The sequence below is a fragment of the Lonchura striata genome, chromosome 15 (assembly GCF_050655825.1).
Source record: "Lonchura striata isolate lonStrDom1 chromosome 15, ASM5065582v1, whole genome shotgun sequence".
Taxonomy (NCBI): Eukaryota; Metazoa; Chordata; class Aves; order Passeriformes; family Estrildidae; genus Lonchura; species Lonchura striata.
Genome location: NC_140717.1, coordinates 12,121,008 through 12,148,946, shown reverse-complemented (window position 1 = coordinate 12,148,946; position 27,939 = coordinate 12,121,008). Strand labels below are relative to the sequence as shown.

Genomic DNA, 27,939 nt, shown 5'->3' with positions numbered 1-27,939 from the left:
CTGTGCATTAAGTGCTTTCCCTGGCAACTGCTGTTTCCATGGAAAGTGTCGACTCTCGGAGCTCTTTGTGGCATCTCCCAGAGCTCACGGGGAATCCCAGCCCATGGATCACAGCCTGGTCACTCCACAGTGGGGGATAAATCTGTATTTATGCAATTACCCCCTGGCCAGAGTGGTGCTGGTGGCTTTGGTCACTGGCTCTTTCCTGCCCATCCCTGTTCCCGACAAATGCTGGGTTGGGTTTGCCCAGCACGGTGGTGCTGAGGGGGCTGTGCTGAGGCGGGTGTGTTGTGCTGTGGGGGCCGGTTGTTCCTTCTTTGGGAAGTGGTGGGTGTTCCCACAGCTTCCCAGGGGGCTGATTTCACACCAGCAGCACACGACATACCTAATTTCACACCCAGCTTTGCCTAAATCCTTCTTTTCCCTGTTTCTTGCAGACGGCGGATCGGGGGCAGCGCTGGTGCCGGCCAGCCCAGACCCTCTGGCTGTGGATGAATCCCTGGAGAAGATGGGTGGTGGAGCTGCAGAGTTTGGGCACGGCACGGGTTTGACTGCTGGAGCTGAGGATTTTGGGCATGCTGTGGGTTCAGACCCTGGAGCTGGGGAGCTGGGGCAGGGCACTGCCCTCAACCTCCTGCCGGCCCCGGAGGACACCACGCCGCTCCTGCCTATGGCCACCGCTGCCCCCAGACCTGATGCCAAACAAACTTCCCCTGTCAAGAAAAAGCCAGTGACTCCAAAGCAAGTCAACACGGGAAGGAAGCACCCAAGGCTGAAGCCCACCCTGGCAGGACCCCCTGGGACTGCCTCCCCACCCAGCCCACGGAGCTCCAGGCTCCCCACGGCCACCCCAGGGCCAGCAGAGGACACGGAGCAGAGCGCCCCAGAGCTGCCCTGGCTGGAGCAGGCCACCACCAGCCACCCCACGCTGCAGATCTCCCCTTCCACCCTGCCCCCAGCCCTCCCCCAGCCCTTCCCTGGCAGCACGGGGGATGCTGGAGAGGCTCCGACCGCGGCTCCCGTTATCCCAACACACGGCACGGAGAGGGACGTGCACGGCTCCGCGCTGGAGGAGAGCCAGGAAACCACCACGTCCACCATCATCACCACCACCGTCACCACCACCGAGCCCACCCCGGGTGAGCTGGGCTGGGCACGGGGCTGTGGCACTGCTGGGGAGCACAGCCCCCCCAAAATCAGGCCACCACCCTAAAATCTTCTGCTCTTCATGGACTTTGTGGTTGGCTGGGAGAACTGGGAGAAGGCTCCAGGAAGAGCTTAGAGCTCCTTCCAGTTCCTAAAGGGGCTTCAAGAGAGGGAATTTAGATGAGGGCATGGAGTGTCAGGAAAGGAGGAATGGCTTCCCACTGCCAGAGGGCAGGATTAGATGGGATATTGGGAAGAAATTCTTCCCTGTAAGGGTGGGGAGGCCCTGGCAGAGGTTGCCAAGAGAAGCTCTGACTGTCCCTGGATCCCTGGAAGTATCCAAGGCCAGGCTGGATGGACCTTAGAGCAACCTGGCCTAGTGGAAGGTGTCCCTGCCCATGGCAGGGCTTGGGCTGTAGTGTCCCTTCCAACCCAAACCACTCTGGGATTCTGTGGGATCACCAGTGGGGCAGGGACTGCAGTGCTGGGTTTTGGGCTGTGGGAGTGACGTGTCCTCGGTGTGACCCCGCTGTGTGTCCCCTCAGTGCTCTGCAGCATGAGCTTCCACGACCCTGAGGGCTACATCGACTCCACGGATTACCCCCCTCTGCCCCTGCATGGGTACCTGCAGTGCACCTACAACGTCACCGTCTACACCGGCTACGGCGTCGAGCTCCAGGTGAGCCCTGCCTTGGGGTGTCCCCACAGCCAGACCCACTGCTCACTGCAGCACACGATGCCAAGCCTTGGGCATGGCACCTTCACTTGATAAAATAGCCCTTTCCAAGGAAAAAATAGATTTTTTTTTTTTTTCCTGAGGCTTTGTAATAAATGAACTCTATGAGGGAGCTGGAACATCCTGAATGTCAGCGATGATCAAACTCCTTAAATGTCACGCAATTAATTTAACCAAGAGGCGCTGGCAGAAGGTTGTTAAAAAGGCATTTGGTGGGATGGGGGCAGCAGCTCCCTGCCCTCTGCACCCCACATTGGCTGGGAATGTTTTGGGAGGCTCTGAGGGTGCAGAAAGCCCAGGAGGGCAGCCCAGGTTCCTTCTCTGGCCGCTGCAGGTGCCCAGCAAATGCCCACCTGTCAGAGCAGGGGGTCCCACCCAAGCTGATGTGCACCATTGCACCACCAGCTCCCCCCAAAAATGAGCATCCCTCAGCCCGGTGAGGCTGCAAGCAGGGCAGGGAGCTCTGCACATTCCAAACCCTCTCCAGATGAAACCAGCCCAGGGTCTCCATGCTGCCTGCAATCCTTTCTTCTTGTGTTTTCTCCAGGTCACCATTTGCACCCAATTGAAATCCCTTTGCTTTGAATTTGTGTGATTAAAAGTGTGCATTAAAACGAGCTGGAGTTCCAGCGGGGTTGTCCCTGCTGTCCCCTTGGTGGGCACAGGCAGGGGCTGGCCCCCAGGCCACGATGCCACCGTGGCTGCCAGCCCTGGTGGGGAGATTCCCTGGGAGCAACAGTGGTGCAGATTGAGCACAGGAGAGTCTGAGCAGCTCAGCCACTTCTCCATGGCAGTGGAAAAGTAACTGGACACAGCAGCTGTCTCCTCAGATCCACAGGGTGCTAAAGGCAGGCTGCTCTGCTGGAAATTCGCCTCTGTCCATAATCCATCAGGTGACACTGCTCCTGACCTCACTCCGTTGCGAGCTGAGGTTTTAATGGAGCATAAAATTGGCCTCTCCACCCCCCCAAGCTTTGCATTTTGCTTTGCTGATGCTTTGGAGCGTTGCAGACAAATTAAATCACAACAGCAGGTCGGTGCTGGTGGAGCATGGCCTCATCTGCAGCTGGCAGTGCCCTGTGCTGCAGCACCGCGGGCTCGGGGCTCCGAGGTGAATTCCAAAGGGAAGGCACTGGATTATCCAGGGTGTGGGGTCCCAGAGAGGGGTTTGGATTTGATTCCCAGCTCCTGCAGAGGGGAGGTGCTGCCTCGTACCCTGGGGATCTCATTAAAGGCATCTGCAGGAGCAAAGAGAAGCCCCTGGGACAGGACCTGCAGGGGCTGTGGGACAGCCTGGTGGTGGCAGGAATGCCTGTGATGTTCCAGGAGCCCAAAAACTGCTCCTGCAGGCACTGGGAGCCACGCAGGAGGACACAGGGACACTTCACTCCCTTTGGAGCTCGACCCTCATTCACTGTGGGGAAATCTGCCTTTGGGGAGGAGTGGGCGCAAAGCCTGGATGTCAGGCATGGTCCTGGGAAAGGCTGGGAGCTGCCCTGGGCTGTGTGAGAGCTCGGGGTCCCTGCTCAGCTCACTGCCCCTCCCTGCACCCCTCTCAGCATTCCAGGGAGAGCTGTGGCCCTGCCTGTGCCATGGCAGCCAGCTCTCCGAATGCTTCGTGAAATTATATTTATTTTTAAAATTCTTGAATCTTCTTGGCAGGAAATCAAATTTCCCTAAAGAGGTTTTTCCAGTGGGTGAGCGAGGCTGGCAGGCTGACTCGAGGATCCCTCCTGCCTTCCTTCCCAAGGCTCTGGAGGAGCTGCTGTGGGTGCAGGCTGTGACTGAAGTCAGAGCCCGTGCTCCCAGCCCCTGGCAGGAGCTCGCACATATGGTCCCTCTCGCAGGGCTGACGCTCCCTGGCACGGGGCCACGGCAGCGTCTGCACTCCCTGCTTCCTCCAGGCTCCTCTGGGAATGCCAGCCTGATGCTGGCACAGGGAATGGCACTTGTGGTGACACCCTGCTCCCCTGGCTCCGCCGAGGGGAGGCTGACGGTGGAACCGAGTGTGTGTGTGTGTGTCCCATGACACCCAGCACTGATCCCCAGCTTGCTCCCTTCTGCAGAGCTCTGCCTGCTCCAGCTGCTCCCCTAAATCCCCTTCCCAATTTCCCAGGGTGGTTTGGCTCTGTGTCATGTGCGTGGTGCCACCAGCACTGGAGGGAGCCAGCTGGGGAACAGGTTTGGCTTCAAGCGATTGCAGCACAAAATCTGTTAGAAACACCTTGGAAAAATCTTTGCAGGGATCCAGATCCAGCTGGAGAAGCAAAGCTCTGTCCCAGTAGGAGCTTGGGGAAATTGTTGGTGTTTATGGAGCCCACTTGGATCCCTGGACTCCAAATAATTCACCCAAATAACACTTAATTAATCCCATTTGTTAATAATCAGATCTGTGCCATCCCACCAGACACAGTGTGTGCTGGCCATGCTGGGGGGACACTTTTTGGGACAATATCTGGAAAAGGAGAAATTACCCAGAGCACACAGTGTGTGCTGGCCATGCTGGGTGGACACTTTTTGGGACAATATCTGGAAAAGGAGAAATGACCCAGAGCACACTGGGGGTCAGAGTTGCATGTGGCCCATGCTCCAGAAAATGCTTTTCCCTGCCAGGACCCAGCTGGAAAAATAAGGCAAAATCAGCTTATTTGGACTGAAACATGGGCTGGGGTGAACCAGGTGCGCTCTGAACCAGCCTGGGGATGTTAATCCAGCTTTGCAGCGAGGAATGAGCTTTTCCAGGGATCTTCCTTCAGGAGCTGGCTCAGGATGCTGAGGGCTGGGGGTGGCTCCTTGCAGTGCCCTTGGAGCAGGGCACACCCCAGCCCCGTGTGCCAAGGGGAGGTGGGCACGGCGGTGACAGCAGCCACAAATCCCTGCAGTCACAACATCGTCGGGAGCGCTCCCAATCACGGCTGGGCTGCTGCTAAATATAGAGCCCCGGGCCTTGTACACTCAGGGAAACAAACAGTCTGATGAGCATCTTTCTGCTGAAATATGAGCCCATTTATTAAGCTAAATGGACGTGAAATGTAAATGTGAGGTTACTGCTCAGCTATTTCCAAATAATAATTAAAGCCTTTTGGAACTACTCATTAGATGCACTTGCTGTGTGGATCCCCAAGCGTTCCCCGGTGAGGTGAGGGATCCTGGGGAGGTTTCCTGGTGCACGGGGTGAGCACCAAACCCTGAGGATTGCCCTGGTTTTGTTGCTGGGCCAGTGCAATGCTCTGCTGTGTGTGTGCTGGGCTGGGATGTGAGCACTGGAGTCCCCAGCTCTGCCCCCACAGCTCACAGATCTCTGCTCCCCGCAGGTGAAGAGTGTGAACCTGTCAGACGGGGAGGTGCTGTCCATCCGTGGCGTGGACGGCGATGCCCTGGTGGTCTTGGCCAACCAGACCCTTCTGGTGGAAGGCCAGGTGATCCGCAGCCCCACCAACACCATCTCCGTCTACTTCCGCACCTTCCAGGATGACGTGGTGGGGACATTCCAGCTCCACTACCAAGGTGGGTGTGTCCCCAACGTGGGTAGGGGGGTTTGGGGTCAGTCCTGCTTGGCTGCAGGGTCCAACCAGTGGGCTGTGCCCCCACAGAGCAGCCACACTCCTGTTTCACTGCCTGCCCATGCTCAGAGCAGGGGTGGGTCGAGGTGTTGTGCCCAGGGTAGAGGGTTCAGTGTGCCCTGATATCCCCAGCCCCAGTGCTGGATGTGCCTCTCACACCTGCCTTGCCCCATTTCTGTCCCCGTGCAGCAGCTCTTCCTGCACACACTCACACTGCCAGTGTATTTTTTTACCTCGAAGAGCTTTTAAAAAATAAATGAGTTCCAGCAAATTATTTTTAAAATAGAAACTGGGTCTGGGCAGGAGCGGTAACAGGTGGGGAAGCGGCGGCACTGGGGGGGTTGGTGGTGCTCTGCTGCTGCTCCGTGTGACACGTGGGCACATCCAGCATGTCCCCATGGGGTGGCTGGCAGCAGCTGAGCCCTGAGCTCCCAGTGTGCGCCCGTTCCAGTGTTTATGCTGAGCTGCAACTTCCCACGGAGACCCGACTTCGGAGACGTGACGGTGATGGATCTGCACTCGGGTGGCATCGCTCACTTCCACTGCCACCTGGGCTACGAGCTGCAGGGCCCCCGCATGCTGACCTGCATCAACGCCTCCCGGCCGCACTGGAGCAGCCCCGAGCCCATCTGCTCAGGTACCTGCACGTCCCAGCCCCGTGGTGGGGAAACTGAGGAAAACATGAGTCCCTTTCTTTGCCCCATGAGATGAATGTGGGCTTGGCGAGGTGTGGAGCAATGCCTCAGGCGGTCAGGCAGTGACAGCAGAATCTGCCCCTTCGTTAGGCAGCAAAGGGAAAGGAAATTTAGATTTTATGTGTGAGTATGAATATGAATTTATGAGTATAAATACGTACTGACAGAGCAAAGCAGAGCCAGGCAAGAGGTTTGTGCGCTGGGCACTCTGAGGAGAGCTGGGCAGAGGGGAGCACACATGCTGCTGTGCCCATGGCAGCGGGGCTGTGCTCTGTGTTGCAGCTCCCTGTGGAGGGACAGTCCACAATGCCACCATCGGCCGCGTGCTGTCCCCCAGCTACAGCGGGAACCAGTCTGGCAGCGTGTACTGCGTGTGGGCCATCGGGGCCCCCCCGGGCCAGAAGCTGCACCTGCACTTCGAGAAGCTCCTGCTGACCGAGAAGGACAGGTGAGGCTCCAGGAGCTGTTTCCTCACAGCCCAGGGGCTTCTTCTGCGCAGGGTGAGGAACAGGGCCTTTTTCTGGGCACTAAATATAGAAAAATGGAATTATTTGGGTTGGGAAAACCCTCTGAGTTCAACTGTCCCCCAGCACTGCCAAGGCCACCACTAAACCATATCTCCACATTTACACGGCTGTTAAACCCCTCCAGGGATAGGAACTCCACCACTGCCCCTGGCTGCCTGTTTCAATGCTTGTCAGCCCTTTTGGGAAAGAATTTTTCCTTGATATCCTTGATATCTAAACCTTCCTTGACACAAGCCATTTCCTCTCATCCTATTCCTTGTTCCCTGGGAGCACAGCCTGACTCCCGCTGGCTGTCCCCTCCTCTCAGGGATTTGTACACAGCCAGAAGGTCCCTCCTGAGCCTCCTTTTCTCCAGGCTGAGCCCCTTTAGCTGCTCCTGGTGCTCTAGCCCCTTTCCCAGCTCCATCTCCCATCCCTGGACACGCTCCAGCCCCTCCATGTCTATCTTGGAGAGGAAAACCCCAGAATATACCAAAACCTGTAAGCTCCCAGCTTGTCCCAGCCGCTCACCTCACCGCGGCCGTGTGCGGGTGGGACTCGGGGCGCTGTCCCTGTGCCACGCCCCGTGTCCCCGCAGGATGGTGGTGTACAGCGGGGACACCAACCGCTCGGCCGTGCTCTACGACTCCCTGCGCGCCGACAGCGTCCCCTTCGAGGGCGTCATCAGCGACGGCTCCTCCATCAGGATCGACTTCCTCGCCGAGGAGCCCGCGGCCGCCACCGCCTTCAACATCCGCTTCGAAGGTGCCGTGTCCCCGTGCTGGGAGCAGAGCTCAGCCAGGACACCCAGCCCCCAGGGGCAGCTACGGGCACGTGGGTCCCCTCCAGGCAGGCCTGGAGCCCCTCTGTGATGTTTCTCCTCTCTCTCAGATCCTAAATTATCAGGCTAGCTCAGAGATATGAGGCCTTGAGGGGAGGAACATCAGGAGATGGGCAAGATTTCCAAGAGAGGCTCTCACCCCGATGTAGTTGTCCAGCTCTTTAATGTATGGTTGGAGGGGAAGAGCAGGGCAAAGAGGATGAACAGGAAGGGGCATTGCCTTTTCTAGGCTCTGGACAGGGAGGGCTTCTCTGGCTCTCCACCAACCCCATTGGGGCATGAAGGAGACCAGGCTCATCTGATCAGAGTCACAGGGGTCCCAGGGAATGGGGGAAACATGGCCTGAGCGCACTGTAACACCTCTGTAGCTCCCCTTGTCACTGAAGTGGGTCCCACTGCAGGATCGTTCCCCCAGGAGCCCTGAGCAGCCCCAGGGTGCATGGCTTGGGAAGCACAGTGCCCTGAGCACATCCCTAGTGCTGAACCACCATGGGAGTGGGGTTTGGTTAGGCCGGCGTGGCTCAGAACAGATAAATTGTTGTAAATCCTAATTGCCTGTAAAACACCCCGTGGCAGAGGCCATCCACGCAGGTGGGGATGCAGGGGTTGGGTTCTCATGGGGACACCAGCAGGGCCTGGGGAAGCTCAGTGAGAAGGGAGGAGCTCCGTGTCCCTACAGCTAACAGGGATCTCTTCCAGCCTTTGAGCGGGGCCACTGCTACGAGCCCTACATCCAGAATGGGAATTTCACCACCTCCGACCCCACCTACAACCTGGGCACCACCGTGGAGTTCACCTGTGACCCCGGGCACTCCCTGGAGCAGGGCCCTGCCGTCATCGAGTGCATCAACATGAGGGACCCCTACTGGAACGACACAGAGCCGCTGTGCCGAGGTCAGTCCTGCCCGTGGGTGCTGCTGGCTGTGGGGTGACACCCTGATTTAGTAAAAAATACGGATATTGATCTAGTGCCGATATCCAACTGTGATGGACAAAAACTCTCTAACAGTTTAAAGTTAGAAAGTGTGCGTTTATTGTGTGTGGGATCGCTCCCAAATCCACACCGCAGCTTCCAGGTGATTACAGAGTCCTTTTATCCATACAAGTATTGAATACCCAAAATATTCAAAATTTTGGTACCTCCCATTCCCCACTTCCTATGCTAATCACTCCAAAAGCCATTAAGCATGTGTAGTTTGTTCCTTGAAATGGGTCAGTGTCCCTTTCATGGGGAGGGGTCCCAAAATGAGGAAGTCAATGAAGTCTTCCTCCTTCTGACCTTTCTATCTTTTCAATGCAAATATGACAAATGAACTCTTGGTAGAACTCTCATTCCTTGTCTTCAATTGGTTTCAGAACAGAGGAGGCCCACAATTGTCTCATGTTCCTAAAAGCTATTTGTCAGTTTGTGTATTCTTCATTATAAACCCAGCTAACTAAACATTGTGCTGACAAGCAATCAATTATTAGTTAACTACTAACTCTTAACTTCATCAAGGCCCACTCATTTATTTCAATTAACTCTAGTAAGGCTTCTCTCTAACTAAAATCTTAGCTCCTCTAAAACCTCTAAATTCTTTAATAAAATTTACGTTTCACCCCTGGCTCCCCGCTGAGCCCTGCCTGCCCCTTGCCCCCACAGCCACGTGTGGAGGGGAGCTGAGTGCCGTGGCCGGGGTGATCCTGTCCCCCAACTGGCCGGAGCCCTACACGGAGGGGGAGGATTGCATCTGGAGGATCCACGTGGGCGAGGAGAAGCGGCTCTTCCTGGACATCCAGCTGTGAGTAGCCCAGGAGCTCAGTGTCTGTCTCTGCCCCAGCAGTGCTCATTTTGCTGCAGTATCCTCGCATCCGCTGTGGAATCGCAGGATTCCAGATGAGTTTGGGTGGGAGGGACCTTAGAGTTGATCTCCCATGGGCAGGGACACCTTCCACTATCCAAGGGTCATCCAAACCCCTTCCAGCCTGGCCTTGGACACTTCTAATGATGGGGCAGCCACAGCTTCTCCAGGCAACCTGTGCTAGGCCCTCACCACCCTCACAGGGAAGAGCCTTGCCATGCCCTGTTCTCCCTCTCAGAGCCTCCATAATCCCCTTTGATGCACTTGGCACCCTGGGCAGGACTGAGTGGTGCTCTCTGAGTTCACAGCAGCAGTGAATTGCTGCTCCAATGGCTTTGGAATTCTCCACAGGGAGCAGTGCCTCAGCAGCACATGGCCATGCACTAGTGGGGTGGCACAGTCAGGAGCTGGGTCATCCAGGGTTAGGAGAGCCCAGAGGCATCCATGGGATGGAAAGAGCTCAGTCTTTGGGCTGAATGTGAAATACAGGCACTAAGGGAGCAGAGCCACTCAGCAAGCCCAGGCTGAATGTGCTGGGGTCAGAGGGGAATGGGATCCAGTGCCAGGCTGAGAGTTCTTGGCATGGTAATGCTGCTGCTGCAGCGGGAGCATCCTTTGATGCTATTTTGGGTTTTCAAGAGGAGGACATGTTTCAAGCAGAGGCTTAGAGTCATAAAGATATTAAAGCTCCCCATAAAATCCCAAGTCGGAGCTCCCAGCACACCTCTCCCAGCTCTGTGGGTGCTGGGGCTGAGCAGAACTGGAGGCCAAGTGATTTGAAGTCATCAGGCATAAATGTCACTGAGAAAATCGTGTTTGACAGAAAGCAGAGATTTACTACAAATGTCAGCTTGCCACGGGGATTAGCTGGGCTCCCTCCAAGAACATTCCTAATAAAACGTTTGGGGATCAGCTCAGGCATCTCCTGTGTGGCTAGGAGCATCCCGGTGCTCTCCTCTCCCAGGGAAGGGCTGTCCCTGCCCCAGTCCCTCCTGTGCCACCCGGCGCTGGTGCTGGCTGTGCTCGCAGCCCTGGGGAGCCTGGCTGGGGCGTGGACAGGGGTGTCAATGCCCACCCTTGGGGTCGATGTGATCGTTCTCCCACGCTGCCAGCCCCGGGCACGCAGAGAATCCTCCCGACACCAGAGCTGTGCGTCCCCCGGCGTGTGCCTCCATCCCCTGCCCTTGGCCTTGGAGCGGGGGGAGAGCAGCGAGTCCCTCCATCCCCTTCGGCTCCGCAGCCGCATTCCCGGGGTGGAGAGAGGCTGCAGCCATCCCTGCCCGGTGTCCCCGGCTGTCCCCGCCATCCGCGGGCCGCCACTGCGCTCTGGTGGCCGCGGGGACGAGCGCGGCTCCGCCGGGACCGGCACTTCCAAGCGCGGGGTGCCGGGAACCGCCGGAGGGAGCTGACCCGGAGGGAGGACACCTGGCTGCCCCCTGAGGGGACATTCTGTGTCCTGCCTGGGCTACCGGAACACGCTGCTCTTTAACCAAACTCTCCTCTCAGCCTGAACATCACCAACAGCGACATCCTCACCATCTACGACGGGGACGAGCTCTCCTCCCGCATCCTGGGGCAGTACGTGGGCAGCAGCGGCCCCCAGAAGCTCTACTCCTCCAGCCCCGACCTCGCCATCCAGTTCCACTCGGACCCTGCTGGGCTCATCTTTGGCAAGGGGCAAGGATTCATCATGAACTATATAGGTACGGGGAGCAGGGTGCTGGTGTCAGGACGTGTCCAGGTGCAGGGTCCAGAAGTAGGGAGAGTCACTGTGGCACCAGCACCCCCTTCTCATCCCACCCTGAACCTCCTGCAGAACCCCCAGCCCAGCTGCAGGTCTCTGGATCAGTCATTTCTGGGGTGTCCCTGTATATGTCCCCTCCTTCAGGCTGGCAGCAAGGTGGGTTTGGTCCCTGCTAGCCCTGGTCTGGCCCAGAGGGAAAGAAATTGCTGGAAACAGGGATGCAGGATCCTTACAGACACCCTGTCAGGCACGGGTGGTCACTGCAGCCGTTCCCTGGGTGGGATGGATGTTCCCATCTCTGTGCTCCAGAGCAGCTCCTGCAGAACATCTGTTCCACCATCCTTCGGGGCAGCTGTGCCTGCCAGCCTGGGGCTGTGGGTGCCCACGGCAGGGACAAGGACTGACAGAGGCGTTCCATCCCCACGGCTGCCTCTCCCCCCGCTGCTTCCCGTGCCTGACTCCTTCCAGGCATGTTTTCCTGGCACTGCTGACAGCCCTGGCTACGACAAACAGAGCGAGCTGCAATGCAGAGCACCTGGGAGGCTGCAGGGCCCTCCTCGGTGCTCTGCAGCACACGGGGCTGGGGAGGGCAGGGCACAACCCCCCACCTGAGCAAACCAGCCTGGGGGAAGCAGGGAGCAAATCCTCCCGTGAGCAAACCAGCTGTGCTGTGACCCTGGCGCTGGCACCTCTCCTGGAGCTGAGCCTGGTGCTCCCAGGTTATCCCGACCCCAGCACAGACACTGCCCCATTTTCACCAGCTCTGTAGGGTCAGGGCTGGGCAGGCCTCAAAGAGCTCCTCTCCCCCACTGCTGCCCTTTCCCTGTGCCCAGGGCAGACCAGCTGTGCCATATGGAGAGCTGTGGGGAGGGACATGCCCTCAGGAAGAGCCGTGTGTCCAGCCGGGGTGGCTCTGGGGAGGGCTGTGCCGTGGGTCCTGCTGGGTGGGTGACAGCCAGAATCCCTCTTGGCTGCAGAGGTGTCCCGCAACGACTCCTGCTCTGACCTGCCCGAGATCCAGAACGGCTGGAAGACCACGTCACACACAGAGCTGGTGAGGGGGGCCAAGATCACCTACCAGTGTGACCCGGGCTACGACATCGTGGGCAGCGACACCCTCACCTGCCAGTGGGACCTCAGCTGGAGCAGCGACCCCCCTTTCTGTGAAAAGAGTGAGTGCCCTGCAGGAAGGTGCTGCTGACCCTGTCCCACTCCCTGTAACAGCGCTGGTCCTGCTCCAAGGGGCTCCCAGCTCCGAGGGGCTCCCAAATCTGAGGGGCTCCCAGCTCCTAGGGGCTCCAGTTCCAAGGGGCTCCCAGCTCTGAGGGGCTCCCAGCTCCAAGGGGCTCCCAGATCCAAGGTGCTCCTGCTCCAAGGGGCTCCCAGCTCCAAGGGGCTCCTGCTCCAAGGTGCTCCTGCTTCGAGGGGCTCCCCTCAGCCATGCTCTCTCCCCAGTTATGTACTGCACGGACCCGGGGGAGGTGGAGCACTCCACACGCCTCATCTCGGACCCGGTGCTGCTGGTGGGCACCACCATCCAGTACACCTGCAACCCCGGCTTCGTGCTGGAGGGCAGCTCCCTGCTCACCTGCTACAGCCGCGAGACCGGGACCCCCATCTGGACCTCGCGCCTCCCGCACTGCGTCTGTAAGTCTGGGTGGTCTCTCCTGCTCCCCTGCAGACCAGCTCCTCTCTGGGGGTTCTGGGCAGCACTTTCCTGCAGCCAGGACCCTGCCCAGCTGTGGGGGGTGGTGCAGATCTTTGAGCTATCTGGAAGCAGAGTGGGGTGAGAGCTTGGGTGCTTCCTCACTGCCCCTAGGCTCCTTCTCTCCCCCAGGCTTACCCTGGATGTGTTTCATTCCCTTTCAGCTGAGGAGTCACTGGCCTGTGACAACCCAGGGCTGCCAGAAAATGGGTACCAAATTCTTTATAAGCGCCTCTACCTGCCAGGAGAGTCCCTGACCTTCATGTGCTATGAAGGCTTTGAACTCATGGGGGAGGTGACCATCAAATGCATCCTGGGCCAGCCATCCCACTGGAGTGGCCCCCTGCCCATCTGCAAAGGTAACAGGGAAGGGAGGGGGGCAAGGGGACAGCCAACACCTCTGTCCCCAACCTGGACAGCCCAGGGACCTTGGTCTGGCTGTAGCCCTGGCTGGGAGCTGAATTCAGCTGAGAGCTGGAGTTTCTCTGGATCTGGGCTCTGCTCAGCCCAGCCTGCTCAGTCCTGATCACATGCTTACAGACACCAAGAGCTTATTAAAAACTGGGAGTTCAGAGCATGGTTTGGGACCAAATTGGGCAGGAGATCCCAGGTTTGGGATTCCCAGCAGGCAACAGCTGCCAGCACCCAGTCAAACCCAGCTGCAGAGCAGTAACTCTCCATCTCTCTTCCAGTGAACCAAGACAGCTTTGAACATGCTCTCGAAGGTGAGTGACGTGGGTTTCCTGGATGTGTGGTGGAGCCTGGGAGGAGGGGGAGAAGCAGAGAGGGGGATCACACGGTGCCTGCAAATGCCAACATAACAGATCTTGTCCTTTCAGTAGCAGAAGCTGCTGCAGAGACGTCGCTCGAGGGGGGAAATATGGCCTTGGCCATCTTCATCCCGGTGCTGATCATCTCCCTGCTGCTGGGAGGAGCGTACATCTATCTCACCAGGTGGGGCTGCAGGGGCTGGCACAGAGCGGGGGGCACGGCCAGGGCCGGCTGGCATCGCCCTCGGCAGCCACACGCCCCGGGCACGGTGCCGGGGATGCTCCGGGGTGCCCGGGGCGCTGGGAGGAGCTGGAGCGGAGGGATGCGGTTCTGGAATTTCTGGAATCATCCGTGGCTCCGCCTCTCCCGCAGGTGTCGGTACTACTCCAGTCTCCGCCTGCCCCTCATGTACTCCCACCCCTACAGCCAGATCACGGTAGAAACGGAGTTTGACAACCCGATTTATGAGACAGGGGTGAGTCCAGCCGTGCCTGTCCTCCCTAGGGACACTCTTGAGGGGCTTGGCTGGTTGGGCAGCCACGGGATGAGCCAACCCAGGCTGGGACACGAGTCCATCCGTGTGCGTTGGGAGGCACAGGGGGCTGAGGCGTCCTGGATGCGAGGGCAGCACTCCCCGGGGAACAAAACAACACCCAGGATCTCTCTCGCTGCCTGCGAATGGGGAGATGATCCTGAAATGCAGCTGCTGCCCTCAACTGGCTTTCCCTTGCTTGCAGGAAACACGAGAATACGAGGTTTCGATATAAGGACAGCGGTAAGAGAGTCTCCAGCAGCGAACTTAATGTGCTCTCATAGAACTTCCTCAGTAACTAATCCAGAGACCACGTGGAGTTTGGTTGGACCCCCGGACCTGCTGTTGTCTTTCCTTTTGCCTCTCTTTTGAAGATTTTACTGTTTTCTTCACTGTATTTATTCTATTTAAACTGCGATAGGTGTGCTGCTCAGCCCTGGGCACAGGCAGCAGCTGGAGCCGGGGCAGAGCTGGGTCCTGGTGAGGCCAGGGGGGCACGGGGACACTGCTGTGTCCCCCTCCGTGGCAGAACGTCCCCCTCCGTGGCAGAACGTCCCCCTCCATGGCAGAATGTCCCCCTCCATGGCGGTGCATCCCTCGGCGCTGCCCACACGGACGCAGGGGGATTTTTGCGGTTCTGATGTTGTTAAAAATTAAAGATGTCTCCATTGCAAGAGCCTGCGGTTGATTGCTGGGAGCTGAGGGTCCCCCACAGGCTCCCACCCTGCAGCTCCCGGCTCCCAGAGCGAGACCCTGCCCCGGGGGGCTCGGGGGGCACTGGCACAGGGACTGTCCTCGCTGCAGGGCTCAGGAGAGCGGGGACAGCCTGGCACACACGAGGTACGTGCTGCTTTCTTTTCCCACTTGGCTTTGGATGTGGAGAGGCAGAACTCCGGGGTGATGCTCAGTGGAGAAGCACCAACCCAGTGCCACCGAGCCGTCAGCCCAGCGCAGCTGGGAGCCCTGGAAGCCACCCTGGTGGCTCTCTGCCCTCTGCCCGTTGCTCCTCTCCAGCAGCATTTCCCATCACCCTGCCAGGAGCACCCCGAGGGTCGCTCTCTGCCCCCCGGCAGCATCTCAGGGTAAGCAGGATGGGCTGGGCTCCCTGGCTCCTGCTGCACCAGGGGTCTCGGCGGGCTGGGCTGTGCTGCCCACCCCTCACGTCCCGGATCCACACCTGGCTGGGTCCCCCAGGCGGGCAGGGGATGAAGGTGGAGGTGTTGGGAAGCAGAGGCAGGTGGGATGTGTGGAGGCTTCAGCACAGGAGATCCGTGGGGAGCAGAACAGGCAGGAATCGGCCCCTCAGCCCCGCCTTTGCCATCCCCTGCACTCCTTCACTGCATCAGCCCTGCCAGAGCCGCACAGCGGTGGGGACACGGACCCCAAAGGGCCACCACTGTCCCCATTGTGTCCCAGCCAGCCCCTGGGGAGGGCAGCGAAGCCACCGCCACGTCCTTGGCTGCTGGTGTCCTTCTTTTGTCCTTGTAGAGCAATCGCAAGCGCGGGAGGCTGGGTGAGCTCGGGGTGGTTGGTGCAGCTCTGCGGTGTACAGCTGGGATTTAGGGGTTTTCCTTTCAAAACAACGAATGTGTGTTTGTAATTTGTAACGGTTAAAAAAAAAAAAAAGAGGAGAAAAAAAAAAGAGAAAAAAAAATGTGCCAAAAAAAATGTACGAAGCATTTCATTTCCCTTCATACATGTCTGTTTTTATAAGAACAATGTGAAAATTGCTGGGATTAAATATTTTTGAACATGATAAAGTAGTTCCGTGGGAAGCTCTAGTGTTCAGTATAACCTTGATAACAATTGTTCTGTATTTTTAAATGTCTGAAATCGGTTTGCAGGCACTCTGGCCGCAGGCTGCAGCCATGCAGGGCAGGGTGAGGGCCGGGCACGCTGCTGTGGGATGGTGGCCCAAAGCCACTGGCTTGGCTCTGAGTGCCAGGTCCTGCCCTGGTGCAGCCCCAAAGTGCCTCCTGCTGCCGTGGGTGGAGGCACCTGAGCCCTGCTGGGACATGAGGTGACCTGGCACGTCCCTGGGGACATCACCCCTCTGTGGGTCACCCCACAGGAGCCAGTGCTGGCTCCCCCTGTACCCCTGAACTCAGCATTGCCCCTTCCCATGCCAGCCCAGCCCAGTGATGTCTCACAGAGTGGGTGGGGGTCTGGGTGCTGCCCTGAGGCACTGGGACCCCACTGGAGACCCTTGGTCCTGTCACAAAGGACATACAGAAAGTTTTGGGGAGCCCTGGAAGCCCGACCCCATTGGGCAGGGGGTCTGTGGGGACCCATCCTGCCTGTGCCCTGCTCACCCATCGGCTGCCCAACAACCTGTGGCTGTCACCTGGCAGCTCTCCAAAATCACAGGGACAGGAGGGACACCGTGGGGACAAGAGGGGGCTGCCTCCCCTGTCCCCAGGTGGCTCCACGGCGGCTGCATCCTACACGGAGCAGGCAGGCACAGCTTGGGAGGATCCCGGGGCTGGGTGGGAAGAGTCTCCCCGTGTCCCCTGGGAGCCTCTCCGGGCTGAGCTGCTCCGGTGGGGGAAGAAACGAGCCCCTACGAGGTTTTCCTCCAGCATCAGCTGTGGGCAGGCCAAGGTCCCGCGGGGGACACCCTGAGCACGGTGGCTGTCACCTCGCCAAGGCGCAGCCCGCCGGGATACCCCAGCCCCCAGTGTCCCCGGCAGCGCGGAGGGATGGGGGATGCTCAGCCCACCCCGCCCCACACACGCCCCGGGAAAAACCTGGAGCCTCCCATCCGTCCCTGCCCCTCCTCACCCAAAACGATGCAACAGCGCTGCCCTCCCCAAGCCTGCTTTTAGCCAAGGTTACGCTGTGACATCGATAATGGCTTTGCTCAGCAGCTGCCAGGCTAATGCACAGGGGGCGAGGGAGCCAAGGCTCTGATGCAGAGCATTCCTGGGGGAGGGAGATTGGGTTATTTTTGGACAGAGATTGCAAGAGAATTAAAATGAAGGGAAAAAAAAAAAAAAGAAAGCCCTTCATGCTGCCGTTCCTCCTCGGTGACGTAAAGCCGGAGCCAATCTCTGGCCTCAGGCGATGTGCTGCGGATGGAGCTTTGGAGCTTTGTCTGGGCCCAGCAGCCTCGGCCACAACGCCCTCCCCCTGCCTGGGGCCGGGTGAGGGGCACAGCGCGGCCGTGCCACGGCAGCCACACGGCTGAGGGGCCCCCGAGGTCAGGCATGGAGCAGCAGGGCCTTGCAAGCTGCATTGGAGGCTGGTGAGGCAACAGCATCCCGGGTCAGGCTCAGCATCCCTGCTCAGTTTGGTCAGGCTCAGCATCCCTGCTCAGTTTGGTCAGGCTCAGCATCCCTGCTCAGTTTGGTCAGGCTCAGCATCCCTGCCCAGTTTGGTCAGGCTCAGCATCCCTGCCCAGTTTGGTCAGGCACAGCGTCCCTGCCCAGTTTGGTCAGGCACAGCGTCCCTGCCCAGCCCAGAAGCCTGGGAAAAGCCCTGGGATGCACTTGGCACAGCTCTGCCAGTGACACCCTGGCAGGAGCCCAGTCTGTGGGCAGCCTCCTGGCTCCAGTGGTTCCTTCTCCTTTTTCCTGAGATGTCCTCCTGGGGCAGACACTGCCAGTGTCCTCCTGCAGCTGTTGCCAAAACTGGGCTTGTGTTCTGCCAGGGCTGGGATTTCCTGGAATGTTTTGGCTGGAGCTGGGACAGTGCTCCTGGAGGGGCCTTCCCTGTGCTGAGGAATCACAGAATCATTGGTTTGGGTTAGAAAGGACCTTTAAAGCACACCTTGTTCCAACCCCCTGCCATGGGCAGGGACACTTGCACTATCCCACGTTGCTCCAAGCCCCATCTAACCTACCCTTGTTCACTTCCAGGGATGGAACAGCTCCCTGGGCAACCTGTGCCATGGCCTCACCACTCACCAGGGAAGAATTTCTTTTCAATGTGCCATCTAAACCTCAATTTCAAGCCAGTCCCCCTTGGCCTGTCACTCCAAAGTCTCTTTCCAGGTTGAAAGCCAGGTTGATCTGCAGGGGAGAGATGAGTGGTAGAGCTGGGAACGGGGGGCTGGTCCAGAGGCAGCAGAGAGCTCAGAAGGCAGCAGAGAGCTCAGAAGCAGCAGGGGAGAAAGGAGGGGAGAGCCCAGAGCCGCGGAGCCAGCGAGTGCCGACAGAAGGATGCGCTGTTTGCCAGGAGCAGGAGCTGTGCCTGAGCCTGGGGGGTCTGGGGAGGAGCAGGGCGGAAAAAACTCCCGTTCCTTTCGCCCTGCAGCACACAACGCTGCCAGCGCCCTGCAGCAGCACACCGCGCTGGGGAATGGGCTGCTGGGAGCACGGGGAAGTGGCAGGAGCAAACAGGAGGAAAAAAAAAAAAAAAAAAAAAAAAAAAAAAAAAAAAAAAAAGTGCCAGGATGGAAAACAAAGTGCATTTTAGGACTGCCAGAGGTGAAGCTGCTCAGAGGAAGCACACGCACACCTGAGGGGCTGTGCAGGAAGCTCTGCTTCCACTTCCAGAGCCCTGAGCAGTGCCAGGGGAGGATGCGCGCTGCAGAGCAAGGCAGGGCTCTCCTTGTGCCCTGTGGCGGTGACACATGTCCCACGCGGCTCCACTGGCACTGCCACAGGGCAGGGCAGGGCAGCACTGCCAGGGCTCTGCCCGGACCCGGGGTCTGCCCGCGGGCAGCTCAGCTCAGCCGGAGGAGGGAGAATCGGAGCGCTGGGTGCCCTGGGGCTCCCAGCATTGGTTTAGGGGGACAGGAAATGGGTTGGGGAGGAAAAAGGCAAGCTGGAGGACTCACGACAGTTTCTCCACCAGCACTTGAGAGTTGTGAAGGGACGCTCCAAGCTGGGAACAGTCTCCCCCCCATCCCTGGTGCCGCAGCACACCCTCACATCCTCGCTGAGGCATCCCCTGGCTGCCTGCATCTTGGGCATTGCCTCGCTAGGAGCTCCTGTCCCCTGCATGCCAGATGCGTTTATTCTTGGAGACAAGCAACCCCTGCAGCCCGAGGGCTGCAGCACAAGGGGCCGGGATCTCCGGAGCCAGTACTCCCCGAATGGGTGTGTTCCTGCATCCCTGGAGCCACAATCCCGCACATCCCGACTGCTGCATCCCTAATAGCCTGTGTCCCTGGAGCCAGTCCCCATTCCCTTGGCAGCCGCATCCCTGCGTGCTCCCACCCCTGGGACCGGCATCCCCAGACTGCTGCAGCCCCCAGTGCCTGAATCCTTGCAGCCACCGTCCCTGCGCGTCCCGCTGCACCCCCGGTGCCCCCGCACCTCCCGCGCCGCCGCCACCCGGCCCCCGCGTCCCGGGCTGCCCGCGGCCGGGATGGGCGCTCCCTCGGGGACCATCTCCGCCTCCTCCCGCCCCTCCACGCCGGGGACCCCTCCCGAGTGCCGCAACCCCGCGGCTCCCCCGCCCCTCCGGGCCCCTCCCGGCGGCGCGGGGCGGGAGCGCGGCGCGGGGGCGGGCGCGGGGGCGGGCGGGCTGTGCGGGGCCGGGGCCGCAGCTGCCGCCCGGCGCGGTCCCGGCGGGGGCGGCGCGGCCCCTCCTGCCCGGGCTGCTGGGAGTTGTGGTCCGCGGCGGCGGCGGAGCGGCGCGGAGGGAGCGCGGCCCCGCGCGGCCCCGCACGGCCCGGCGCGGGCGGCAGGTCGGTACCGCAGCGCTCCGCAGCGCATCGCGGGGGGGCCGCGGGGGCGAGGGGCGGCGGCGGGGCTCGGCGGGGGCGCGGCACGGAGCCCCCCTCACCACCGCCACCGCCACCACCCGCGGCCGGGGCAGGGGCTCGGCGTCGCCGGGTGCCGGCGCGGCGGCAGGTGCCGGCGGGTGATGGGACACCGGCACGGCCGTGCCATTGCCACGCCGGGTGATGCGGGCACAGCGGTGACACCCGCTGACGCCGCCACGCCGGGTGACACCGTCACACTGGGTGAGAGCGGCGCGCGGGTGACACTTACTCTGGTGGCGCCGGCGGGGTGGCATGCTCGGGAGAGGGTGAAGGATGCACACAGCGCTCCTGTTCCGGAGTGGCAGCGGGCATCCCGCCTCATCCCAAGGCTCCCGCTCCTCATGCTGCTCCCAGAGGCGACACCAGCCGTGCCGAGCCGAGGACATCCCCGCCACGCGTCCCTGTCACCGCAGGCCCACGGCCCGGGGCCCCTGGCTGGGCTGAGCGAACCCGCTGCCTCCAGGAGGTGCCGCGGCCACCACGGAGTCACCGAGATGCAACTTTGTGCTGCATCGAAGCCTCTGCCTTCCTTATGTAACACGGCTGCTGCTGGCACGGTGCTCGCCTCCACGTCCTGCACAACTTCGGTGCAACGTGGAATTGATCCCTGGAATGGCTCTGCCGTTATCCTTAGCTGAGCAGCCTTTTCTGGGGTCTCAGGCCAGAGGTGCTGGGTGTGACCTGTCTGGGTGCAGGGCCGTGGCTGGGAGGTGACAGCACCCACTGGGTGCCCCGTGCAGCCCCAGTCACACGGTGTGTGTTGGGAGCTGTGCCCATGTTTGGGGCCCTGCCCCAGCGCTGGCACAGCCCCTGTGGAGGTGGGTTTGGTCAGGTGTGCAGTGGGGTGGCCGTGCTGGCACAGGAGGCAGCTCCTGGGCTGGTCCCATGGAAACTGTGCCCAGAGAACCCCAGGGCTCTGCAGCCCGAGGCTCTCGGGCTCTCTGGGGTCAGGTTGGCAGTGTGTGGGCACGGGGGCTTGGATTTCTTGTTGCTCTGATGGTTTCCCCCGGATCTGAGGTGTTGCCTGCATCCCTGGGGCAGCACTGGGGCCGTGTTTGTGCTGTGCTGCCCTTGCAGGGTGTGACTCTGACCTGGGGACCCCGAGGCTGTCGGACCCCCCAGCTCTGTTCCCCTTCAGCTCTGACCCAGCGTGGCTGCTGTGCCTGAGCAGTTCCCTTTGCAGGGCAGGAGCCACCCTGAATACACATCACCCAGGGCTCTGCTCCTTCCCAAACGTGCTCCAGCCCTGCACGGGGGCTGTGCTGGCCTCAGGGGACATCCCTGGCACCGACTCTGTTGGTTGCACCCCGGAAACCAAGGCCTGGGCGGGAGAAGCGGGAGTGTCTGGAGGGATGCCAGCCGTGGAGATGGAGGAAAGTTATCTTGAGATTCCCCGGAGGCTGTGGCATGCCACGTGGACTGCAGATCCTGGGTTGGGGCACGCAGGCAGCATGCTACAAGGAAGTAGGGTGGAGGGAAGTCGGGTGTGTGGATGTTCCTCCCTGGGGTGTAACCCTGCCTGAATCCCAGGTCTCCAGCCCTGCAGCACGTCTCTGCTGTAGGGTCAGATCCCATCTGCAGCCCGTCTCCATCACCATTGATAAGGAAATGCACGTTGAGAGGCTGCAGGACCTTGGCAGGAAGGGCTGGGGAGGGTTTGGATGGCTTCCCTGGCTCATAAGCCCATCCTGCTACTTAGAGTCAGTGCTCTTACCAGTGAGCTGGTGAAATCAGACTTGAGCTGCCCCTGTTGCCACCACCCCAACCTGCTCCTGTGGCCATGTACTGGCCCTGTGGCCATGTGCTGGCTGAGCTCAGGGCTCTCCCACAGCTCAGTCTCTGGAGGGACAGTCACTTCAGAGCCATGAGATGGAGGGGATAAGCTGATGTGCTGCCAGATAGGGCAGTGAGGTGTGTACTCTCAGTGTATATTCACTTAGCAGCCAGATTTCAGACAGGATAAGGCAGCAGCTTAGGAGAGAAACTGGAGGACGAGCAGGAGGGGACGTGGTCACTGGGTCAGTGGGAAATGAGGTCTGGGTCTGGGTCTCCCCATTGCCTTTTATTTGGGTATTTGTGGAAGATGCTGTTGAGAGCACTGAGGGATTTACTCAGCATGAGCTGATTTGGGCTCCTTATCCACAATCCCCTCCCTAAGGAGCCAGTGCCCCACACAGCCCTAATGCACAGCTCCAGCTGTATCCTGTGCACTGACCCCAGCAGGGACCCCGCGGGGCAGCCCTCTCCTAACACCTCTGGGTTTCTCTCCTCAGAACCTCCCTCCAGCACTGCCTTTCAGGATGATGAGCCCAGGAGCACCGGCAGGGACTCTCTGTCCACGTGGCTGCTGACCCAGGGGTGCTGCCGGGCCCCGCTGCCAATGCAGAGCTCCCGGGAGCGCAGGGCAGAGCCGCCGCTCCGCTCGCCCATGGCAGCCCCTTCCCGCCGCGCCCCGGCCCGGCTGCATGGTGTGGGTGCCCCTGAGCCCCACGAGCAGTGACCGCCGGGCCCCGCTGCACGCTCCCAGCACCACCACCATGTCTTTGGAGTGGCTGATGGACTGGAGCTGCTCCCTGGACGGACTCCGGGATTTCATCGCCACGGGCATCCAGTCTTTCCGCGACTGCGACGCCACGGCCCTGGTGGCCGTCGCCTGCCTGCTGGTCCTGTTCGTGTGGTACTGCTACCACGTGGGGCGGGAGCAGCCCCGCGCCTACGCCACGGTGAACGCGCTGATGCAGAGCGCCGAGGCCAACGGGGTGCAGAACGGCTTCGTGTACTGCCAGTCGCCCGAGTGCGTGCGCTGCTCGCACCACGACGGCCTCAACCAGAAACTCTACCACAACCTGCAGGAGTACGCCAAGCGCTACTCCTGGTCCGGCATGGGCAGGATCCACAAGGGCATCCGCGAGCAGGGCCGCTACCTCAACAGCCGGCCCTCCATCCAGAAGCCAGAAGTCTTCTTCCTGCCCGACTTGCCCACCACGCCCTACTTCTCCCGGGACGCTCAAAAGCACGACGTGGAGTTGCTGGAGCGCAACTTCCAGACCATCCTGTGCGAGTTTGAGACCCTGTACAAGGCCTTCTCAAACTGCAGCCTCCCACAAGGATGGAAAATGAACAGCACGCCCAGCGGGGAGTGGTTCACCTTCTACCTGGTGAACCAGGGCATGTGTGTGCCCAGGAACTGCCGGAGATGCCCACGGACGTACCGCTTGCTCGGGAGCCTGCGTACCTGCATTGGCAACAATGTCTTTGGGAACGCCTGCATCTCTGTGCTGAGCCCGGGCACCGTCATCGCCGAGCACTACGGGCCCACCAACATCCGCATCCGCTGCCACCTCGGTGAGTGTTCGGCGCCGTGGTTCGTGTGTGGGGAGGGTGCGGAGGGTGGCGGCTGTGCCTGGGTGCAGGAACCCCAAAAAAGTCTCTGTCACCCCGTGCTCTTGGGGCTCAGACACCTCTTCCGCTTTGGAGGTTCTGGGGGCCTTGGTGGTGACAGTCCCTGGGTACCTGACATGCCCACGGTCTCCAGATCAGCAGCAGGAGGGTTTCACCTCCTCCTCCTGCTGACCCAGGGCTGTGGACTCTTGCTAGTGTGTGATAAAGGGCTGATTTTACATAGGGGTCTCTGAACATCCCCTTCTCTGCAGGCAGGTCCCTCTCCCGTCCCGGGATGTGGGGCAGCCTGGGGCACTGCTCCAGGGCTGTGTGTGCCACTGGCAGCTCCCCTCTCCTGGAATCTGGGGTGCTCTGCATGGAACATGGGTGGATGGGAGCAGAAATGCTGCTCTGGGGTTTGCAAAGCTGTAAGCAAGGGCAGGGGGGTCCTGGGGTGTCCCCTGTGGTGGGTCAGGCGCTGGGTTGGTGGCACAGTGCTCCCTGCTCGGCGGGCAGGGACGGGGAGAGCCCACACGGCACAGATGGCTGGGCTGGCACAGCACCGACCGTGCCGGGGGAGGCACCGCACGGGCCCGGCTGGCAAACACCAACCGCGCCTGTTCAGCCAACAGCTCGGGTAAACACACCCAGGCAGTGCTGGCCATTTGTTTGGAATGGCAATTGTTTTCAGAGCTGATCCCAGGAGCTGCTGTGCAGTTGGGACCTGCCCTTGCTGGTGCCAGGAGGAAGCCTGTCCCTGAGCCCTCTCTCTGGGGCACTGGGGGATGTGCTCCCCTCATGAGGGGCTGGGAGAGGTTCCTGGGAGGAACCAGTGATGTCTGAGTGGGCTCAGGTGGGCTCACCTGGAGCACACATGCCCTGGGCAGAGGAATGACATGGGTCATTTGTTTGTCCTTGTGCTGGGACTCTGCACTGGGCCGGGGGTACACTGGCACCCCCACCTTGGTGCTGGGAACGCAGCTCTTGCTGTGCCCAGGGCATGGATGTGTTTAAGACACATCCTGCCCTTTCAGGCAGCTGGATCTGCAAAGCCAGCACAACCATCAGTGGAGCAAATCACTCCTGAGGATTTACTCCAGGCACAGGCAGCTTCCATGGGCCAGGGCAGCATCCTGAGGGTGTGGGTGGGATGGAAGGGCTGCAGGCTGCTCCCTCCCTGCATCCTCCTAGCAGCTCAGCTTCCCCGTTCCAGCATCTCCAGCTGAGGCTGTTGTGCAGGGAAATGGCTTTGGGTTTTGCAGCCTTTGAAACAGCAGCTTTGTAGTCCCAGCTTTGCCGGGCAGCTGGGAGTCCCTGCTGTGCTTGCTGGGTTTAGCATCGCTCTTGGATCTGTCCTGCTCGTTTGCTGCATCGTTACCTTCGGGAGCCATGTGAGCCCTGACCCCTTTCTCCAGCACGGCCGCATCTTCAGGGCAGGATGGCTCTGCAGCAGCTCCAGTGTCCCCAGCACTGTGTGGGGTGACAGTCCTGGTGATGGTGGTGATGGGATCAACCCCTGTCAAACTGCCTTGGTTTGTGCTGATATTTTAAGAAAAGACCCATTTTATCTCTAAGAATGTCCTTCATGTGGCCCTCACAGAGTTGCTTGCCTATGAGCATTTTGTGACTCCCCCAGATTTCTGTCCTTGCAGCTCCATGGGTCACCCTGAGGCAGCACCTTGGCTGGGGACCGAGGGATGGGGCAGGTCCCTGAGGAGATCGTGGCAAAGCCACAGCTGAGCCCATTTTCCAGCCCCAGCACAATTCCTGCTCCCCCAGCCTTGCCTGGGGCAGGGTCATCGCTGCAGGGCTGGAGGAAGGAGCAGGCAGGATCTGCCTTTGGTCCTGAAGTTGGAAACTCTCCCAGGAGCCTGGCTCCCTGTGCACACCTCAGGGCCATGGACTCTGGGGACTGGGAAGCTGTTCCAGATATGAAAGTCGTGCCTGTGGTGCTGAGCTTGCTGGGGACTGAGAAAAGGCAGGAGGGAGCAGGCAGGGAGTGGGGCAGGGGCTGAGCTGCTCCAGGCTTGGGGCTCAGGTCACTCCCTGCAGGGGAGCAGCCCCTCAGCAGCAGCGTGGGGCTCACACAGAGCTCATTGTTTGCTCCCTGCTGCCCCACCACAGGGAACTTGGCACGGCCTGACCCTCCCTGTCCTCTCTCTTTGTGCCTGAAGGTCTGAAGACGCCCAGCAACTGTGAACTGGTGGTGGGGGGTGAGCCCCAGTGCTGGGCTGAGGGCCGGTGCCTGCTCTTTGACGACTCCTTCCTGCACACGGCGTTCCACGAAGGTGAGTTCAGCGTGTGGGGGGCCTCATGGTGTCCCCTCTGGTGCTGGGGACGAGTCAGGGAGGCACCCACACCCAGTCCTTCTCCTGCCCCAGCAGGGCTGGAGCCTCTGTGGGGCTCAGGGGCTGGCCTGGCCCCGGTGGGAGCAGCGCTGTCCCTGGCATGGCAGGCTCCCCATAACTCGCTCCCTCTGCCTCAGGGTGCTGGGGGATCCTGGCACACCCCTGGAGCCCCCAGCCAGCCCACGGCTCGCTGGATCCTGACTTGCTGGCGGTGCTGTTGCAGCCGTGCCAGCCCAGCACAGGGCCTGCTTGATCCCCTCCTGCCACAGCAGCTCAGATCTTCCTCCATCACCGAGATCTGCAGGGCAGCTCCGGCTGCGGTGCCGCGGCCTCGGCTCCCCTGGCCCTGTTGCAGCTCGGTGCTGAGGGATTGTTCCTCCCTCCTCAGTGCTGAGGGATTGTTCCTCCCTCCTCAGCTGACGGAGGCTGTTCCGCTCCAGCTCTCCTGGATTACCCGGCATTAATCGCCCCGTGGCATAAAAGCATCAGGCAGAGCTGTTCCACACAGGGGAGCGTGCGGAGAGAGTGGGAGAACAAAAGCTGCTGCTTCCACATCAAACCTGCTGTGGGATTGGGAAGCACAGCTCCATGCAGGCCGCAGTGGCCCTGCCTCGGGAATCCTCCCAGAGCATCCTGAGCCTGCCCCACATCCCAGTGAGCAGCCGTTCACTGGGGCTGCACTGGGGAGGTGCCTCCCCGCCCTCACGGCGCGCTTCCATCCCCGCAGGTGCCCCGGAGGAAGGTCCCCGCGTGGTGTTCATGGTGGACCTGTGGCACCCCAACGTGGCTGCGGCCGAGCGCCAAGCCCTCGACTTCATCTTCGCGCCGGGACGATGATGGCACTGCCCGGCCCGGTGGCTTCAGGGCAGCTCGGCCGGGGCCTCTCCCGGCGCACGGCCTTGGTGCTCCCTCCCGGGGGTCTTGTAAATGGAAACTGTGACGTGTATCCGCGCCCATCTCCTTCCTCCATCGTTGGCTTCAGGGATTCTTTTCCAAGCGCCGGCGCCTCGGCCCCGCCGGGGCTCGCCGCCCCCCTGCTCCTTCGTGTTCTGTTGCTACTGTGTTTTGCAGTGTTCAGAAGTAGAGTAACAAACCCAAGGGTGCTCGTTTGAATGTAATGTAAAATTTTTCTCGTGGTCATCAAAGGAACAACACACACACACACACACGCCATAACAGCCAACCGGCCTGTCCTGCCCGGCTGCGGTCCTGGATGGATGGACAGATGGACACTGGGGGCTGCCATGGGCGCCGTGCTCCCCCCAGGCTGGGTCTGATGGGCAGAAAGAGCCCTCCTGGGGCTCCTGCTTCCTCCTCCATGTGCCAGCCAGGGCTCCCCAGCCCTCCTGCCCTCAGAAACCACTTTTGTCACCCAGGCAGGGAGCAGAGTCCATCGCCAGCCCAGCAAGGCAGGAGCCCCGACCTCCACCCTACTGAGGGGACAGCACACACAGTCGTGCTCTTCAGTCTGGCCAAGGGCATTAGCAATTGCCCAAATCCCTTCCTAGCTCTATCTGCAACCCTCAGTTTTTCCAGCTCCCAGCTGGGAGGCCCTGCAGGGGCACTAATGCTGTTTAGAAACAGAGAAATGGGGGTTTTGTCTGTCTGTAGGAAGAAAGGAGGTTACCATTCCTTCTGCTGCTCCATCTTCTCCTTTCCTCAAGCCAGGGCAGGCACACACAGCAGCAGCTCCCATGGACCTGAGGCCACAGGACAGGTTCTCAAGGGGGGTTAATTCTGCAGCCTGAGCAACGAGGCCCCACCCTGAGGTCCTGCCCAGCCAGGGACCACCATGCTTTTCCTGAAGCCCCCCAGCACCAGGGTCTGTTTGGGGGCTGGGGGCTGGTTTATAACACCCCCCAAAGCACAGTGTGTGGTGGATGCTCACAGCTCTGGCTGAGGACCCTTTGCCTCTGTGTCCTGCCCGGGAGGGACCAGCCCTGTCCCCCAACAACTTCTTTACAGACTTTTCAGTGAGTCGATTGCAAGAGAAGGCAGAGATTTCAAATACATCTGAGATATTTTTTACACCCGCCTTGTTACAGACTACCTGAAGTGCATGATTTCTACACGCATTGGCTACCTGGACACAGGCCCTGGGGAAGCAGGCTGGCTCTGTCCAAAGGTTGGTAACATTCATACAGTGGATAAGCAAAGATTATCAATAAACTGTTGTGCTGAAAACAGAATGGGCTTTGCCTGCTGCTCTAATAAGTCCAGGGTGAAGCAAACACCGAGGGGTTGGGTCCTGCTTATCTGGCTGCTGATGGTGAGAAGTGGCCTGGAAAGAGCAGGAGCTGCAGGGTGGGAGGGGGCACGGGCCTGTTTGCCAGGGATACAGTGAGCGTGGCTATTGTTCAAAAACACCCAGCCCATGGAAACTGTCCTGACCAGTTACAGCCTCCCAGGCCTGCATT

General features: G+C 60.2%; 2 protein-coding genes across 4 annotated transcripts in view; both read left to right on the top strand.

Moving 5' to 3' along the window:
* The window catches only part of SEZ6L (seizure related 6 homolog like), a 39,256-nt gene extending 23,413 nt beyond the window's left edge, over window positions 1–15,843 (top strand). The window contains exons 2-17 of one of the 2 annotated variants that reach the window (XM_021544713.4): window positions 438–1,139; window positions 1,692–1,825; window positions 5,197–5,389; window positions 5,897–6,082; window positions 6,423–6,588; window positions 7,245–7,411; window positions 8,187–8,381; window positions 9,130–9,268; window positions 10,835–11,031; window positions 12,050–12,244; window positions 12,528–12,719; window positions 12,942–13,136; window positions 13,470–13,502; window positions 13,617–13,731; window positions 13,921–14,023; window positions 14,286–15,843. In XM_021544713.4, coding sequence (XP_021400388.3) covers window positions 438–1,139; window positions 1,692–1,825; window positions 5,197–5,389; window positions 5,897–6,082; window positions 6,423–6,588; window positions 7,245–7,411; window positions 8,187–8,381; window positions 9,130–9,268; window positions 10,835–11,031; window positions 12,050–12,244; window positions 12,528–12,719; window positions 12,942–13,136; window positions 13,470–13,502; window positions 13,617–13,731; window positions 13,921–14,023; window positions 14,286–14,315 — 2,942 coding nt within the window. In that variant the 3' untranslated portion in view covers window positions 14,316–15,843. The remainder of the gene's footprint in view (window positions 1–437; window positions 1,140–1,691; window positions 1,826–5,196; window positions 5,390–5,896; window positions 6,083–6,422; window positions 6,589–7,244; window positions 7,412–8,186; window positions 8,382–9,129; window positions 9,269–10,834; window positions 11,032–12,049; window positions 12,245–12,527; window positions 12,720–12,941; window positions 13,137–13,469; window positions 13,503–13,616; window positions 13,732–13,920; window positions 14,024–14,285) is intronic. The other variant, XM_021544714.4, reaches the window with a different exon arrangement.
* A 3,733-nt stretch (window positions 15,844–19,576) lies between these two features.
* On the top strand, window positions 19,577–27,711 carry ASPHD2 (aspartate beta-hydroxylase domain containing 2). Of its 2 annotated transcripts, none has more exons than XM_021544715.3 (4): window positions 19,577–19,715; window positions 22,067–23,138; window positions 25,349–25,462; window positions 26,250–27,711. In XM_021544715.3, exons 2-4 carry the CDS (start codon window positions 22,259–22,261, stop codon window positions 26,357–26,359), a joined length of 1,104 nt encoding a protein of 367 aa, XP_021400390.2. In that variant the 5' UTR covers window positions 19,577–19,715; window positions 22,067–22,258; the 3' UTR covers window positions 26,360–27,711. The 2 variants fall into 2 exon arrangements, with proteins under 2 accessions (XP_021400390.2, XP_021400392.2); XM_021544717.3 differs by lacking the exon at window positions 19,577–19,715 and adding an exon at window positions 19,834–19,994.
* Window positions 27,712–27,939: the final 228 nt, after the last annotated feature.